Source organism: Apus apus, chromosome 1, assembly GCF_020740795.1.
Source record: "Apus apus isolate bApuApu2 chromosome 1, bApuApu2.pri.cur, whole genome shotgun sequence".
In the NCBI taxonomy this organism is placed as follows: domain Eukaryota; kingdom Metazoa; phylum Chordata; class Aves; order Apodiformes; family Apodidae; genus Apus; species Apus apus.
This window is the reverse complement of record NC_067282.1, coordinates 119,575,897-119,593,512: the sequence shown is the minus strand read 5'-3', so window position 1 is coordinate 119,593,512 and position 17,616 is coordinate 119,575,897. Positions and strand designations below refer to the sequence as shown.

At 44.6% G+C, this 17,616-nt stretch overlaps 2 protein-coding genes across 7 annotated transcripts in view; both read right to left on the bottom strand.

Moving 5' to 3' along the window:
- Positions 1 to 15,025, bottom strand: part of DHRSX (dehydrogenase/reductase X-linked) — a 173,700-nt gene extending 158,675 nt beyond the window's left edge. The window contains exon 1 of one of the 3 annotated variants that reach the window (XM_051633899.1): positions 14,724 to 15,025. In XM_051633899.1, coding sequence (XP_051489859.1) covers positions 14,724 to 14,835 — 112 coding nt within the window. In that variant the 5' untranslated portion in view covers positions 14,836 to 15,025. The remainder of the gene's footprint in view (positions 1 to 14,723) is intronic. The other 2 variants (XM_051633909.1, XM_051633890.1) reach the window with 2 other exon arrangements.
- ZBED1 (zinc finger BED-type containing 1) lies at positions 5,045 to 14,807 on the bottom strand. 4 transcript variants are annotated; one of them, XM_051633736.1, is made up of 2 exons: positions 14,724 to 14,807; positions 5,045 to 7,405 (listed from the first exon to the last, which is right to left on the bottom strand). In XM_051633736.1, exon 2 carries the CDS (start codon positions 7,352 to 7,354, stop codon positions 5,267 to 5,269), a length of 2,088 nt encoding a protein of 695 aa, XP_051489696.1. In that variant the 5' UTR covers positions 7,355 to 7,405; positions 14,724 to 14,807; the 3' UTR covers positions 5,045 to 5,266. The 4 variants fall into 4 exon arrangements, with proteins under 4 accessions (XP_051489696.1, XP_051489706.1, XP_051489725.1 ...); XM_051633746.1 differs by lacking the exon at positions 14,724 to 14,807 and adding an exon at positions 14,032 to 14,114; XM_051633765.1 differs by lacking the exon at positions 14,724 to 14,807 and adding an exon at positions 13,789 to 13,809.
- Positions 15,026 to 17,616: the final 2,591 nt, after the last annotated feature.

Sequence of the window (17,616 nt, the reverse complement as noted above, 5' to 3'; positions counted from 1 at the left end):
TGGTCCAACTGAGCACCATGTTTAAGAGTACATCACTCAGGGGGGAGAAGAAATCACTGGCTCTGCCTTTTTTGCAGCATGGCACAGGCACTGTTGCCCGAGTGGACTTGAACAAGGACCTAGCTTTAATTTTAAAGAGAGTTAACCTCTCCTCTAGGAACAGTCTCTCCCATTAAAAAAAACAGCAGGGAACAGGTCTCCTTCTCCTGCTGCTCCCACTCGGCACTTTGCCCAGGCAGGGCCAGGGAGAAGAGACAGGACTGGAGTGTAAGACAGATAAAGGAGGATTTTGCAAATAAAAAGTCATTAGAAATAAGTACTAACTGCAACGCTCGGAAATCAGCACATGTGTGCAGCAAGTAATAGTCTTTTCAGCGGTGCTGAAAAAAGACAGATCTGATCACCACTTCAAAGCACTGCAGATGGCAGCATCATTTTTGTGAATGCTAACCTTTTCTTCTGGCAGCAGGGGAAAATCAATACCACCCTGCCTGGAAATGTCAATATAAATGCTCAAAAATCGTAATATTAACATTTCAGTGTCTCGGGAACTCTCATTTGAAAACAGTTTCTGCAACTAGTCTTTGAATTTTGAAAAATATACAAAGCATATTTTATCACTAAAAAGGTTTTTAAAAGACAAGGTAAGTTGAAAGACAGTGTTGGGTTTTTTTTAATATAGTAAACTCAATCACCTTGTAGCACTTTAACCCAACTGCACGGGCACTGAAAATGACAGTAGAAGCGGTAAAAATCTATTTAACTGAATTTCATTGTTCAACCTAAAGGAAATGCTTTTGCATGTAAAAATGACAGTATTATACAGCAACTGTAGGGATGTTTTGAAACTCCAGTTTAAATAATATCAAGTCATTAGCTGTGCTTTACTGATGTGCTTTTCAGGCAGACATAAAATTACCCTGCATTTTAAAATCATCTCTACAGCACAAAATAATAATGCTATAAAAAAAGCAAGACCAAATTCTGTAATTTCCCTGCATCTCTTAAAACACACCTTGAATTTAGCAGAAGACTAGTCTTTCAGAGGAAATACAGTGAGACAGACCATACAGCCTTTGCCTTCAAGAAAAAAACCAAAAAAATTTAAAAAGCACCACAAAATGTAACCAAAGCAATAGCCAAAAAGACAGCCTAGACTAGATAGCACCGCACTATCAGAAAGAAGATCACCAGACCTTCAAAAAGACATCAGCTTCTGAGAAGAATACTCAGAAATGGAGACCACCAAAAGCAGTATGGTGTGCAGAGTCTAAAATGCAATTTTTCCAACATAGTTTCTTTTACCCCGTTGTAATGGAGTATGTAAAATATGCTACTTCTGTGTTCAAATCCGTACACTTCCCCTGCTTCACAAACTAAGTCTTCAGGCAGCCCCTTCTTTTTAAGCTATCACACAAAAAGGACAAAATAATGAACTCTATTCAAAAGTCCTATAAAATACTACAAATAGCCAGTTCCTGAAAGTTTCTTTTGCTTTAACTATTCCTGCCTGCTTATGAATGCTCCTATAAAGCTAATTGGACCACGATGACATTAATTAAGCTCTCCAAATTAATCTAATATACTGCTGTGATAGAAACTTAAAATAATCCAGAACTTTTTCCCTTCATTGAAACCAAGGCATCTCAGACAAAGTTCACTGCAAAAATTCACCTTTCCAACTTGGTTTGGCTTGGGGTTTTTCTTTTGCCTTCAGAGTAATTCCTGACAGCAGAGAGAGGTAAAATGTGTATACAGGTTGGTCAGTCACACAAAACGCCCTTTAGTTACATTGTTTACCCTAAAAAATCTTGTGTCTAGCCCACTGATTTTAATCTGAATTGGAAATACGTAGCTGGTGGCAAAGGCAATTATTCTTCCTTTGACACAAAGTACATACTTTGACAGCATGTTTAAAAATTCACTTTTCCAGCATGAAAGCACTCAAAAGCTGAAGTTCCTCTATTGCCCCTCCAAAAAGATGTCTTGACTGTACTGAAGAGAAAAGGAAACATTAGGCTGTGGATTCAAATTAGCTGTCAAGAAACACGAACATAAATCTGAGTTAACAGCGTAATTTGGAAATGTGTTTTGGGCCCACCCTTGGCAATAACACCAGTTTAACTCATGTTGTAGCAATATTCAAAACAGCTCTGAAACTTCGGTTCTCCACCCAACTAAACAAGAGAAAATTATGTCATTTAAAACACCACACATATTTAAGCAAGAGAAACTGTCTAAACTTCTGACATTTTTCTTTTTCTTTTTTTTTTTTTTTTAATCCAAAAGATTTGTACAGCATTTTTATTAATAACTTACAGGATCAAAAGGAAAATTAATGCATAGCTTCAAAACCTTAGAACATAACCTCCCCTTCTTGCAGAAGAGTTCAAAGTCATAAAGTGCTGCAGATATGAACACACATCAGACAAATAATCTAGTAACTAACTTATTTTTCTGGTTTATTTAACAATATTCCAGCCTTAGAACATTAAATAAAATCTCACAGACAACGGGTAGGACTAACAATGGCTTGTGGTTATTTTTTTTTTCTTTTTCTTCTTTTTTCAAAAGAATGCTGAGACACATCAATTGAACCGACTACAGTTTTATTTTGGATACCAAAAAATAAAAAGAAGCTGGAAAGGAAGATAGTGCATTGCACCGATCTCAGTAAAATTGCTTGTAAGCATTACTGTGTACATTTAGCCCTAGAAGGATGAAGATGGAAACAAGAGATGGATGCTGCCAAGAGGGGTAGGCTGAGCATAGACCGGGTTAAGGGGTGCTCTGTCTTGCTTGCAAGGGCACAGCTTTGAACTATGCTCGTGCAAGAGGACGCATACGCCTTGCACTAGCATTTGCACAGCTCCTCGAGGGCCAGAGGCAGTGGCAGCAAGTGGATGTGGTGCAAGTGGACGTAGACAACACCAGCTGGCACTCAATGGACATGAAAACCAAGAGGTCTTCCTGGCAGGCTGCAGGGCTGTCACAGGAGCTCAAGTAACATCAAAAAGGAACCTGCTGCATCTCACTCCCTGCTGCTATTTAAGTTTGCTACCCTCACAGATAACCTACATACATCCAGGAGTTTAGGCCAAGCCTGTGTGTGGCACCTTGGACAATCACGTACATCTCCTCAGTGGACATGGAGAGCAGCAACATGTAAAGGGATGCACTGTGCATGTACTTTGTACCAGCGCAAATGGATTTTCTGGGGGCTGGAAAGTGAAAACCCCGGGTTGCTGACAGGCAAACACAGGCCGCACCACCTGTCAAATGCTTTTTTCCCAGGCTTTAATGTGCCAGATAGTTTCTATTTACTCCACTGCTCGGTACTATTTACTCCACTCCTCCCCTACTTCAGCCTCTGTCCTTTCTCCTCACCCACCCCACCCCTTCTTGTCACCTACAAACAGAGAGGCCTCAAACTTGCAAAAAATATTAAACCAAAACACAAGCAGTCTGGCAGCAGCTTCAATTCCACCACAATTCTTACTTTTTTATGTTCTTCCTGGCAGGCCCTTTCTACAACCAAATGACCACCATGATGCAAAAAAAAAAAAAACAACCAAAACCAACAAACTTTCTTCCTCCAGAGTAGTAATGTCCAGTCTTCAAAAGACCTCACTCCAAAAACGTTGTGCTCAACGTAGCTAAGGTGGAGGGTAAGACATCAGTAACAAAAAGAAAAGTCCAAGCAAACCTTGGCTGTGACTGGAAAATGCCAGGAGTCCTCCTCTGCAACTCAGGGAAAAATGCTGGCTGCCATCCCACTCCATGCCAAGCATGAACTCTAATATTGTTTATGACCTGTGGTCATAACAGATGGGAGGTTTTCAGCTGGTTTTCTTTCTTTTTTTCTTGTTTGCCAAGTTCTCCAAAGGGCTTAAAACACTTAGGCACAGAGACACAAAGGGAGCAATTGCAATATACAGCAACTAAATGGAAACAGTACTCAAACATTAGACTGGACAAGACTGCAGTCCACTCTACAAAATGAATCAAAAAGAGACAAGAAAATAAATGAGTTTAAGTGCTAACAAAACAAGAAATAATCTTAAAGACTCACTAAACACATGGGAAACAGAGGGGTCCCCTTCTTTTAAATATATTTACATAATATTAAAGCTTTTCCTTTTTGCTTTGCTCACCAACAGAATTTTCTATTTACCCTGGGCAAAGTCTCCATTTAAATTAAGAGGTTAAGGATTCTACAACATAGACAGACAGTTAGACCCATGGCCTGTACACATTTCTGCCCTCTCCTCCCCTCCCTGCTTCCGCTGTCGAGTGGCCTGATGCACTGCCTGCTTCACACTGAGGAGCATTAGCCCCAACTTCAGCACAAAGCAAAGGCAATACAACGCTGCCCCAACCCCAAGCACTTCATACCCACTTTGTAAAAGCACAAGAGACCACAACCAGGGCTTGCCTAGACACATACAAAGACACACACATAAAAAAAAAAAAAAAAAACGGTTTTGCCATTCAGCTGCTGCAGTGAAATGGTAAAACCAGACTAATGTAGACACAGCAATACCAGTTTAGAAGTGTTTATACAATTTACACTGCACTGGAAAGGAGAGTAACTTATCCCAGTATAAGTGCATCCACACTACAGCCTATGCCAGCGCAGCATCAGTTAAAATAATGATACATCTGTCTACTAATTGATAGAATTATATCAGCTGAACTTTTCTAGCATAGACCAGGCCTAAGACATGAGGTAGTGAAAAAAAAAAATCAGGCTCAAGATCTTTTTTCATTCCATAGTATCAATACAGTCTAAAAATATTTGCTGCTCAGATTTACGGATTTTAAAAATAATGTTTTAAAATAAAATATTTAAAGCTAACATCCTGAGTCACACAGGATTTACAAACAGAGGCATAAACCTTAAAAACACCCTTGCTCAGGGTCCTAATTCAGGAAAATACTTTTATTATACAAAGCACGTAAGCATGTGTTTGTGTCCCACTGAAGCAAGTGGAAAAGAAGCACACGGGTAAGTGCTTTATGAAATCTGGGCCACAGTCAGAAATCATGGTCTTTGTAGAATTTATTTCCTCATTCATTTTGCTGCTGTTTAATCACAAGTCATTCATCTTTTAAGACAGTGGGAAAACATAGACAATGGAAGCTAAATCAAGCTTGCTACAACTCTTCAATATTTACAGCATTCATAGCATAAAACAAAAGGATTTTTGGTAACTTAAGACAAATACCTTTCCTCTTTGTTATTAAATGTACCGCAACAGTCCTGTTAAACAAACCCACTGTCTCGGATATTAAAGAAATTATTGTTTACATTTACCGAGTCATTTAAATTAAAAATCTGTTCCTGTTCCAAACCCCACTCTCCTTCATCTTCATCCTCCGGTTCTGCCTCGGACCCATTCCGACTGTTTTCATACAAAAAGACCTGCTCATCCACATGAGCAGGGGCTAATCGGTTTCTCTTTGCACTTACAACATTAGCAGAAGAACCGAAAAGGCGTTCAGGGAACACCCTTGTGGCCATAATACACCAGTATTTTTGAAGAACCTTTGGTAAAACTGGAAACAGAGCTAGTCTGTCAGACCACCACTTCAGTGGGTCTTCGTTCAAACCGAGGACCTTTTGTGACTTAAAGTTGCTCAACTCCTCAATGATCTGAGCATGCCATTCCTCCTGGTCTTCCACGCCTCCTGTCTGGCAGAAGATCTCTGCAAGCATGTTGTTGATAACACTGGTAGGAGGAGGAGTAGAGGAGATTATTAGTTTTTTCATAGGGGGCTCTTCTGAAACAGTAAAGAATTTATCTTCTGTCCTAAAAGTATTTTCTTTTACTTTCTCCAGCAGGCTTTTTGCTTCTTCCACCACTCTGTTTTCAACCTGCTGCCGCTCAAAGGCTGAAAGAAAAGGCAGTTTTTTGTAGCGGGGATCCAAGAAAGTTGCAACGTTGAGAAACATGTCTATCTCGGGCGTGTGCTGGTAGGTGGTTGACAACTCTTTAGCAATCACCTCCTTTGCCATGCTGATTTCTTTCAAATCGTTCTCTTTGATGTTCAAAGTAGTATTTAAAAGCATGTGGAGAAGTGGCTTCACCATACTGATTGTAGGGTACTTTGAGGCAGACATCATTTCTGCAACTTGCTTGAAAGGCTGCAGCAGCTCTACTAGCCCTTCGATTGTATTCCACTCACTGGCTTCCAGCATGAGGTGGTGGTTGTTGCTGTCCTCCACAAGAACAGCTGCAATGACAAACTGCTGCTCCTTGAGGCGCTGCAGCATCGCGAGTGTGCTTCCCCACCAGGAAACACGGTCACTTACCAGCATGCAGTGGAGGATGTTCTGCTGCTTCTGCTTCTCGCTCAGCATGTACATTGCAACTGTAGACTGCTGAAAATACTCCACCAGTTTTCGGCACCTGGTAAGAAGGCTGCAAAGTTTGGGGAGCTGAAAAGCTTGTTGTATTCCTGCGTTAAAAGTGTGCCCCAAACAAGGCATCTGTACAGGAATATCTAGGAGAGAGCAAGCTTTCACAATGTCTTTACTGTAATCAGTTGTAGCACCAAAGACTTTTGTATTGATCCCCCACTCAATGAACGTTTCATAAAGGACTCGTGTAATAGTCTCTGCAGTATTATCCTCTGGGACTTCAAATGTTTTTAAACACCGTGAGTTCACCATGAGGCAGTTGGCAGGACTGCTGCTGAGAAAGTGAACAGCGATGGTTACGTACGACCTGTTCTGGTTTTCGCTCCTCCACATGTCTGAAGATATGCCGCACCACAGAACCTCGGTGAGCTCTTTCAGCACAATTTCTCTAATGGCATTGTACTTTTCAGGAATAGCTTTTGTACAGAAGTACTTCCGGCTCGGAAGTTCATATCTGGGGTCCGCTGTTCTCAAGAGGGCCTTGAAGGTGGGTTCATCAACAATGGAGGCAGGATACATGCCCTCGCAAATTAAGCTGATGACAGCAGATGTCAGTTCCTGATGCTTTTTGTTTTCGTAGTTCTGGTAGGTCTTCATGATGAGGCTATCTTGAACAACCTGCTGTGATGACTCCGGCTTGATTTTTGAGAATGCGGTGGCAAAGGCTTCCCTCATCTGCTCAGTGTTGCTTTTCACAAATTCGCAGAATTCGTCAGGGTGGTTTTTCTCAAGGTGGTAGGAAAGGTTGGACGTGTTTCCTGAATAGGCGATCTGTGCCATACAAATACGGCAGTAGATCTTCTTCCACTGTAATATGCATCCTTCCGCATTGGTATCAAACCCAAAGTACTTCCACACTTTACTCTTTGCTCTCGGGTGAGCCACTAACTTTAGGTCTGATGGGGAACCTTCTAAACTTTTATTCTCCATTGCTTCTTGGCCACCGTCCCACCTTTTGATCCTTCACTCATTAATGAGTACCTGATAAAGGCAGTAAGATAAAGATACAATGAGAAAGCACAAGTTTGACCACACTTAACTACGTGAAATCAGCATTTCTGCAAAGGTATCAAGAAACCTACCTTACTAATTACATTTGCAAATTTCAGGATGAGATTTGCAGGAAGTGTGACCTACAAGAAACCTATCAGAATGTCAAATATTTCAAAAGGGTTTTAATGTATCACATTCTGCTGTGAAACTGAGCTAGAAGATCTAAGTAAATCTTGTTTCTGGAATGATGTAATTCCAGGTAGAGAAAGCATAAACACCACCACAGAGTTGACAGGTTACTGTCACAAAAACTGGCCATCTGCTACAGCATTTTCCTGCCTCTTAAGTTATTGTTAGGGCTAGACAAACATCCTCTTGCTTGAGAATTACTGAACTTCACTGCTAACATTTATTTCAATTGAAACCTAATACTGAAGGAGCGAAAGTGTTATTGTTTGTTTATTTTGAAAGAAGTTTTATTAACTTGATCTAATAGTTCCAGCATTTGGTTTAAAAAAAAAAAATAAATAAAATCTGTGATGCAAATTATAGCATGAATCTGCTCCTCTGAAATATAAAGATTTTTTCTGATTGAAATAAAAGGAAAAGAAGTTTGAACCTACATGCAGATTAACAATATGCATCTGACACCTTTCCTGTCCTCTCTGTCTGAAATCAAAGCCACCTACTGAACTATTAGTTCACAATTGTGGCTCCTGGAGTAACAGTGCATTATAATTAGAGGAAAAGTAGACAGAGAAGTACTAATAAATGTTATTATTCATATCAGCCGGAAAATAATTTTGTTGTATTTTCTTCAAAAGGCTACAGATGTCAGGACGGGGTGACACTCCAGGGACAAGTGTGGCAATAAGGCAAGACTTGGCAATCTGTGCCTCACTATCTGCACAGGAAAACACTTCTTGTGCACATGGTCACATGCAAGGACAACTTGAGGCCTACAGCGTCTCTGTGCACAGTGCCAGCAGCCAGCACCTGCTGAAGCTAACTGCCCTACACCAAAGAGCCAAGCCACAGCACAGCATGACTGCATGTTGATGCTTCTCCATTTCCTCCACACCATCAGCCGAGACACTGTGACAGCAACAAGCCCTCTGGCAGGGGCTTGACCATGTCTGGGAAAGAGAAGGAAGCCATCAGTTAAACACAGATGTGACCTCCTCGACAAAAATCTAGGAGAAGAGGTCAGGAGAAATATCAGGAGCATTCCTGCAGTCAGGCTGAAAGCAATGGCATTGCGCCTTCTCTGCTTGTCAGGAGTCCAAGCCCAGAAAATCCTGGGTGCTAAGACTAGCTGCATGGGGGAAGAAGAAACAATCTGACCTTTTCATACTGCTGCAAAGAAATATCCCAAAAAAACCCATATGTGTGCAAGCTTCTCCCGTGTACTTCCTGCTGTTGATGAACATTCCTAAGAAAAGATGTTTCCCCTCTGAACTATGGCTGGTATTTTGCAGCACTTTCTTAAAGCCCTGAACGAAAACCAAAGACAGGTTTACTACAACTAAACATATTTAAACACAGCTATTGATTTAGAATTAGGATGAAGGATGCAGGGCAAGCATTTTATTGGATTTGTTTTCAGTATTTATATCTGAAGATTTACTTCTGGGTGTAACCTTTTTTTTTCTTCTTCTTTTTTTTTTCTGAGGGGGCAATGTCCTGACTGTGAGCATGCTCTCTACTGTGATTCATTCAGTGCCTTTCAAGTTGGCAGGATAAACTACTGATTCAATATGGTAATACTACATAATTCCAAAGACATGCATATCCAGCAACAAAAAAGTAGGCAACCCCACAAAAACTGATGATTTTGAAAGATAAAGCAGTGCAGTGTATAATGATGTAACCCTGCCATAGCATCAAACTGTTCATTGACAAGATACATAGTATCAGTATGTATTATTATTGCTTTTAGATCACTCCATTTCAATCCATGACATGGTGTCTCAAGGAGTATAGAGGCTTCCAGTAAGTTTCCTTTGCAGTTACATGGCAGTTTCTGAAGGCAAGCAAGAAGGTACTGCAATAGAAGAGTTGATGTGTCTTTAATATTTAAAATTAGCATGACACACCTTGGATCATAAAACGTTCATCACTGACTGATAAAATGCAAGTTTTTTGGAGAAATGGAGTGTTACAGAGTAACCCCACCCTTCATTCTTATGTATGCTATAGCTTTGCCATCATTTTGAGATGGATCTGGCACTTGGCAATAGTGGCACAGAGTAGCATTGCCACAGTTAAGGATATTCCAGCGTAACACAGCCTTATCATAATGCTGTAACCACACTTCAGCTGTCATACGGGCCCAAATATAAACTGATAATCATCCCTGCCTCTCCTCAAGCGTTATACAAGTGTTATACTGGCACTATCAAAAAACATAACAAAACACAAAAGACCCAAAGATAAACAAAACAAAAAACCCCACCATGATCAAAACCTGTAACTTCTATTTCTCTACAGGAAGAGATGAGTTTTTCCTCTTCCAGTGACACAGGCTAAGTGTCCATAGCCTAGGCTTGGCAAAAAACAGAGCAGCTTCAACTCTGGGCCAAACTGAAGACACCAGCACCTTGCAGAATTAAATTTATTGGGAATGAAGCACTTCATGGCCTTTGGGAAGTGCTGCAGCTTGTTACAAGGGCAACTGATGGAAACACTCTCTTTTAGCTTGCCTACCTTTCCATAATAAAAAGCTAGTGCCACTTTGGTTTGCTGAAAACCCTTCCACACACAGAAGCCTTCAGGCTACAAACATGCCTTTTCCCTTCTCCCTTGAATTCCCACCCACGCTGAAACAGCCTGCACCTTGGAGAAGCTGCTGCCTTCCTCGCCTCCTCCATGCAGCTGGCCAGCACCAGCAGCCAGCACCCAGGCCGAGGCTTTTAAAAGCCTGCAGAGAGGATCCTCTGCTGGCCTTCAGTGCACTAAGCTGCCACATGAGGATGAAGGGCCCAGGTTTCCCGACCCTAGCACCTCATCCTTGCTCTCCCCCAGGCAGGCTGTGCTGCCTCTCCTCATACCTCTCAGACCCTTCTCCCTCTCAACACAAACTGATGACTCCTCCCTCCATGGCAAGGCTTGGGCCAGAATACTGCAATGCCAGCAACAATGAGCATTGCAGAGGGCTCAGTTTTCCCTAGTGATGAAGAAAATAGGTTCAAAACCTGTAAGAGAGTCACTCACGTTGGGAAACCAAGCACGGAGATGTGAGGAAACAAAATGTGGGGTGTGCAGCCACCCTGCAAACCAAGCTCTGCCCCCTTGTGCACACACAGCGATGGCACCCTCTCTAATTACATGGTAGGTATCGCTGTCGCACAACCCTTGACTCATTCAGCACAGGAACAACCATAAAGCAAGTGTTTCCTCACCTCCGAAACTACCTAAATAACTCTCTCAGGTGCGTGCGTGGGGAAGAGGGATTAACTGTTAGATGCAACTTTATTTTTGCCTGCCATCAATCTTTCCTACCTGGTTGCTCATCTGCCTGCCCACCTCTGGATGTTTTGCAGCCTAGAGCTCGTAAGGCTATGAGCAGGAAGGGCTCAGTCTCTTATCATGTCCTTAATACACGAGTTGAAATTAAGAGATACATGTTCCTAAATTGATATTTCATGATTAATTATAAAGAAACTACATACAAATTATTATACTGAATAACTAGAAATAGGGCAAATTAAAAATACATATGAAATTTCAATCACTTTTAAGACAGGAATCAGCTTCAAGGTCTTCTTAACTTCAGCCACATCACCACCTTCTTCAGAGCCATTTTTCTACTCATTACAGGTACCAAGTTTTACTACAAAGACTTGAGAACTACAAAACATTCAGCATTTAGTCTTCCCCTACCAAATTTTAATGAAACACGTACACTAGAAGAGAGAAAGAAGATGCCAAGTAAATTCTTTGATGAGCTTTTAAAAGACCAAGATTATTATGATACAAACCATTTTTTTATCCAGTAGGATGAGTTTAAGTGACCACATTTCCAGTGTTAATATCCTACTGTCACAATTAACATTATTTTGTCTTTTATCAATCCACTGATTATATTTTTATTTTTAAAAAGCTGTTTATATCAAGATCTGTAGCCATGCTGGGCTTTTTTTTTTCCAGTTAATTAAGATTAAGCACTGTAAAAAAAAATAAGAATATCCAAGCAGTAATTTCTAATAAAACCACTAATATTTTAGGCCACTGAACACTAACAGAATTTACACTACATATTGGCAGCTATGGCATTTATGCAATTAGTATTTGGAAAAATGTTTTAACGTAAGTTAAACATAAGTTCCCCCTTACTTCTGCACACTGATTTTAGTTAGCAAAGCAATCACTGACTGCACTCTGTTTATCCTCCCAGCTCCGTACATCTCTTCCCTGCACTTCAAGAGCAGAATTTTAGACCCAATTTCCTACTCTGTTTTGGGGTGGGGGGGTCTCACTTTAGTAGTAAATATTACTGTATTTTCAGTTTGCAACTCAAAACAATTACTAAGTTTTTGCACTGAATCTAGATTTCAGAGCTCAAACTGCCCTCTTTCCCCAAAAACTGTCTTGAATCTCATCTACATAAGTTAGATGATCCCCAGTAGGATGTGACAGAATCAATGGTTATTTTAAAAGCCATGCGAAAGCACATGTGCCAAGAGCATGCAACTTTAACTAAGTTAGGGTAAAGAAAAAGAAAAGAAAAACTAAACTAATTAATTTTACTCTGATTGAAATCCTGGACACTTCTTCCCAGCAAGTGCAAGAAAGCGAGCTTCTTTTGGAAAATTAAGAGGCAGGATAGGTTCCCTGATACCAGACCCCTTCACTCACTCACAGAGCTCAAGGATGAGACGCTAGCCATCGCTCGGTTTTAAACCTTCCACAGGAGAGCTGCTCTACCGCCACATGAAGAGTGGGAACTCTGACAGGGAAATGGGGGCTGAGGGGATGGGATCAGAGGCAGGGCTGGCTCCAGGACACTGCCCTGCCCTTCCCAGCCCCACTTCCTCCCTCCAGGGTCTCCCCAGGAAGGCATCCGGACAATAAAATGCCTGTACTGGTGAGAGTTATGGAACATCCCCTCAAAAAAATACATACAAATTTTTAAGCATAAGCACCTTTCTAAGTTAATGTGTAGAAAAATTACTTGCCATTTTCTTGCAGCGAGTGTAGTTTACTGATCCAAGCTTTAACTAAGCATGTTCTAACCAACACTAACTTTCTGTTGCACTGCAGTCGCTATTTTGAAGTTATTACGGAAACTAGGTTCATCTGGGCAAAAAAGTTCCTGTTGACATGCTGATTCACTTTTTTCAGCAATGGCTGGACACAGCGAGTCAAAGCAAGGCAGCAGGTAACTGCCAAGAGGCAACTGCGTGCAAACAACTATCTGAGAAGGAAACTACTTGTCCTTGGAAGAAACCACCATAACTAGGGCTGAGAGAAAACTTTCCACAACTGTCAGATCTGTCCTGGTCCTACTCAGGCAGCTAACACTTCCCAGGTTGGGTCTTCACTGCCTTGCTCCAGCATTTCCAAATTCAATACTTTGTTTTGTTTTAATAGTAGCTAAGACTGGAAAAAAAAAAAATCATTTGGGTCACATTTTCGTCATGCTATTTCTCTGTGGTTCGAAAAAAGATTTGGAAAGTGTTACACACCCTAGGCACAATACCCAGGTTGACTCTGCCAAGAAAAACTAATGCTAGAAAAATGCTCAGATGACTTCAAACTGTATGCACATCTGCCCTTTAAGTCACCACGGCTCTCTCGTCTGTTTTTGTATCTCTGAGAATGAGAAAGGAGAATCACAGCCTATCACAGAAGTATTGAGAAGGAATAAAAAGTAGAAAAAATGCTACCCAAGGAAGCCACAAGTGATGAAACGCACAAATACACACTTACTGTGTGGTGTACTTGTCCCATCTCCTCCCCAGGGCTTCAGATATTCTCTAAATTTCCTAGTCTGCCTCATCTTCTTACAAAACAACATGCCCTCTCAACAAATATATATATGTATTTTTTTTTAACTGGTCCTCTGATTTAAACTCTTGTCAGAGTCACAAAGACTCACATGCTGCTAAGCAGAGAAAATCAAAGGCACTGACTTGCATGCAGCTGTACACTCAGCCCTGATGATACCCTACGCATCCGTCTGGACTCGTAGCTTGCTGTGAGTTTATAAACTCAGGAGCAGTTTAAAGTCTTCAAGAGTAATGAGAGGAAAGAGGAGACTCAGATCTTTGTTTTCCGGAAAACCTAAAGTTTCTTCTGTCACTTTTAAATACGCTGCAGACCCAAACGGGAAAAGCGTGAAAGCGTAACTTCTCCAACAAACAACTAACCTGAAATCCCTTGCAGGAAACTAGCGAGTGTCACTCAACTTGTCAGCTTAAAGGCTGTCAGCGAGAGACAGGCGGTATCAAAGACTAAGTTTGTGCAGTACGGCTCCGCTCCGCTCCCCTCCCGGGGCAGGGAAAGCCACGGCCGGTGGCGGGGCGGGGGGGCACAGCGGCAGCCGGAGGGCCCGGGGAAGCGTCCGGGCCAAGGGCGGGCTGCCCGCCGCTACCCGGCTTCCAAGCACCTACCTGGGCGGAGGGAGGATGCGCCCGCGCGGCTCTGAGAGCCGAGCCCTGAGGAGAAACCGTCAGAAAAGCAAAAAAAAAAAAAACAAGAGGAAGCGAAGCAGCGGGGACTCCCGGCCCTCGGAGCCCCCACGCCGCCTCCCGAGGCCGCAGTCAGGCCGGCGTGCAGCCAGCCAGCCGCCCGTCCCGGGCCCGGCCCCCCAGCCCGCCCCGCCCCGCCCCGCGTCCGGGGCGGCCGCGGCCCCGGGGGCCGGACGAGGCGGTCGGGGGCCGGGGCTCGCCGGCGGCAGCGAGGGCGGGGCCCAGCGCGGCGGGGGCGGGGAGGGCAGCCCGCCAGCCGCAGGCCCCTGGGGCGGCGCGGTGGGCCCGGCCCGCGGAGGGCAGGGCGGGAAGCAGCCGGCGGTGCCAGCCGGGCCCAGGCCGGTGCCGCCGCGGAGCCCCTGCCCGCTGCGAGGGAAGCGGCGAGGCCCGGGCTGCGGCCAGGGTCGCGGCTCTGTCCTGTCCTGTCCTGTCCTGTCCGGGCCGTTCGCCCGCCCGCCCCCCCGCCCTCCAGCTGGGCCGCCGGGTCTCGGCGCCGCGCTCCCCGGGGCAGCCGAGGCGGCCGCCCTCCCCGGGCTGGGTGGGAGCGGACGCTTCGCACTTTCCCCTCCTCTGCGGCTGCCGCCCCGCCCTGCGGCGCCGGCGGTGCTGCTCACCTGGGGCCGGGAGGCTGCGCGGGCGGAGGCGGCGGCGCAGCTGGTGCAGGATGACGAGGAGGCCGACGCGGTACACCCGGAGCAAGGGCACCAGCGCAGACAATAGCGACATGGCCGCCTCCCGCCCCGCGGCGGCTGGCTCGGGGCGAGGCGGGGAAGGAGCTGGCAGGGCGGGCGGGCGGGCGGCCGGGGCCGTGGCACGGTAGCTCCGCCGCCGGGCCGGGCCGGGGCGGGGGGCGCGGCGTGGGGCGGCCCCCACCCAGCGGAAGGGAACGCGGCGCCGCTGTCACGGCAGCGCCCGGGCGCGCCGCGGCTCCCGCCCTTCTGGGCATGTGCGGCGGGGGAAGGGCCGCGGCGCGGGAAGGGGCGGCGGCGGCGGCGGGCGGGCCGGCAGCGGCGGCGGGGCCCCTGCCGGGAAGCCCGGGGGGCGAGGGGAGCGGTGCTCCGCGGCGGCGTGACTGGGCGCCGAGCCTCGGCACCGAGCGGGAGGCGGCGGCGGCGGCAGGAGAGGGTGTCGGGCCGCGGGTGAGGCCGCCAGGCTCCGGCTGCACCGGCGTTCGCTGCCAGGGCTGCTACAGGTGCCGGCTGGCCGAAGTGCCCGGGCGGGGGTGAGGCAGAGCCCCCCGGCTAAGAGCGCCGAGCTGCCGCACGGTTCCCCGTCTCCCCGGCACAGGGGAGGGGGTGCTGCCGCGTCCCGTGGGCATCGCTCGGGCAGGGCACCACCCTGTCACCTCAGGCATCCGTCCAAGCCGCTTCCTCCCCTGGTCGTCGTGGCTCTGGCAACAAGCGACTGCTCCACCAAGCCTTCCTAAAAATCAGGAGCCTGAATTTTAGACCAGCCCGATGAACCTGCCTTCTTTGCAGCGGTACCTCGTGTATCGCATGGTTTATCTCGGAAGTTTTTTTTTGTCAGTTCTAAATCCTCAGCCTCCTTTTTGAGACAGCGAGCGCCTGGGACAGAAGAGCGCGTCCTACCTACCAGTTCTTCTGGTAGGTTGGCTGGTTTCAGTGACAGGAAATCCAGCCCCTGCCGGGGTTTTCATTCCCTGGACTGGCAGTGTTTCAGAAACGCAGGTGAGCCGCAGTATCAATACAAAACAAAAAACGCCAACAGTCCTTTCACAACAGACAATGAGCCATAGATTTAATTCAAAATCCTCAGGTAACATTTTGTCACTGAGGATGATGGGGAGCCATACCAAGTTCTGGAAGGGCATTTGAAACCTAATTTCCCCTTTAAAAAAAAACAAAACATACTTTTTAGAAAAAAATGCAATTAACAAGATACTTCTTCGATGTCAGGTCAGATTGCTCAGCAGAACTGACTCTGTCTTCTGTCAGAAATATGCATAAAGTAAAAGCAAAGCGTGTAGTTGCTCTGAGATGAAACCACCCCTTTAGCTTTATGTATCCCGGATGAATTATTTTTTTTATTAACACATGGAATTATGCAGACAGGAATAATAAACAAAACATCATGAACTCACATAAATTAAGGATTCATTCTTAAGGTATATTGTTCTCAACCATACAATGAGTGGTGGAAAGCATCTCATAAAAATACATGAAAGAAGTAACACCGACATTTAGTAAAGGTGAATTATTCTTTCAACTTAAGCTCAGTTAAATCAAACCTCGACTCATTATTGTTGCTTTACATCCTTTTCTGAGAACTACAGCACTGGCGAGCCCTTAGCAACATTAAGCTCTGAAATTTGCCTACCGTGTATTTACACAATTTGTATTTAAATATACCATGCTTTCTCAGGTTTTCTAGTATAATAAAATCAGTTAATGCTCATTCAAGCTGTGGAAATACATACTCCTCTGTCTTTTTTCAGACAACACTATCCAAAAACTTAGACTAAGTAGGCAACAACCAATGAGATAACATCATGGTCCTGTTGGTCTCACTACTTTTTCTCAAGGTGTTAAAATTATTCCCAGCCCTCCATATATGGTTCATGAATGTGGATGCACAGAAAGGCTGAAAAATTGTTTCAATTCTGTATTAATTTTTTCTACAGGCTGATGAAAAGTGAAGAGGAGGAGAAATGAAAACATTAAAAAAAGGCTGTAGGTCTTTGATTCTTTTAAAATAATGTCTTATCATACATCCTAATTTTAACTGATAATTCCTTTTCCTTGGTTTTCAGTACTCACCATCTTTACTTCCTAGTGATATTTTTGTGGTTTTTTCCCACAATCATTAACTACAAAGCTTGAGTATTCAGGATGGAATCTTGTCCATCTACTGTAGATACCTCACTGAGATGTTATTACCTCAATTAAATTTTACATGTCTGAGCCCTGGAAGGGACAAAAGGAGCAATCATAATTGCCTCAGCTTTGCTGTACGGGCAGCAAACAGAGAGGCACTTCTGAAGACCTGCAGGAGATGACTGCTTCCTTTGAGGTGCTTACAGTGCTTCCTTCTTTCCATCAACTGTAAGTGAACTCACAGTGCCAGCAGGCAAAGCCAGCCTGCGGTAAGAGCACAGGTATCCTCTTGAAAAGTCATCAGAAACACCAGTAACACTCCATCCACACTTGCTCCAGCCTATCTGTCCCTCCTGCAGGACTGGCACTGATGCAGCAGTATGTGATCACAGTGCTTCCACCCATGTTTTGCATAAAGATGCATAAAGCTTTAAGAAAGGAAGTGGGTGATATTTCTAGACTCTAATTAAGCCCTGAGCTAAAACTTCCCAGAAGAATGGCATAATCAGCAACCATCATGTAGCCTGGATGGTAGGTGTTGCAGCTGAGAGCCTGTGCAGCCAGAACAGGGCCACATCAGAGGGTACAGAAGCAAACCCAAGGTTAGCCTAGCAATTCAGATGATCTCTGGCATGGGGTGGAGGTTAGGAGGCTATGGTGTATTCTTGTTTCT

Excerpts from the sequence above, each read along its gene's own strand:
- ZBED1 (XM_051633736.1), bottom strand. The coding sequence starts at position 7,354 with ATGGAGAATAAAAGTTTAGAAGGTTCCCCATCAGACCTAAAGTTAGTG.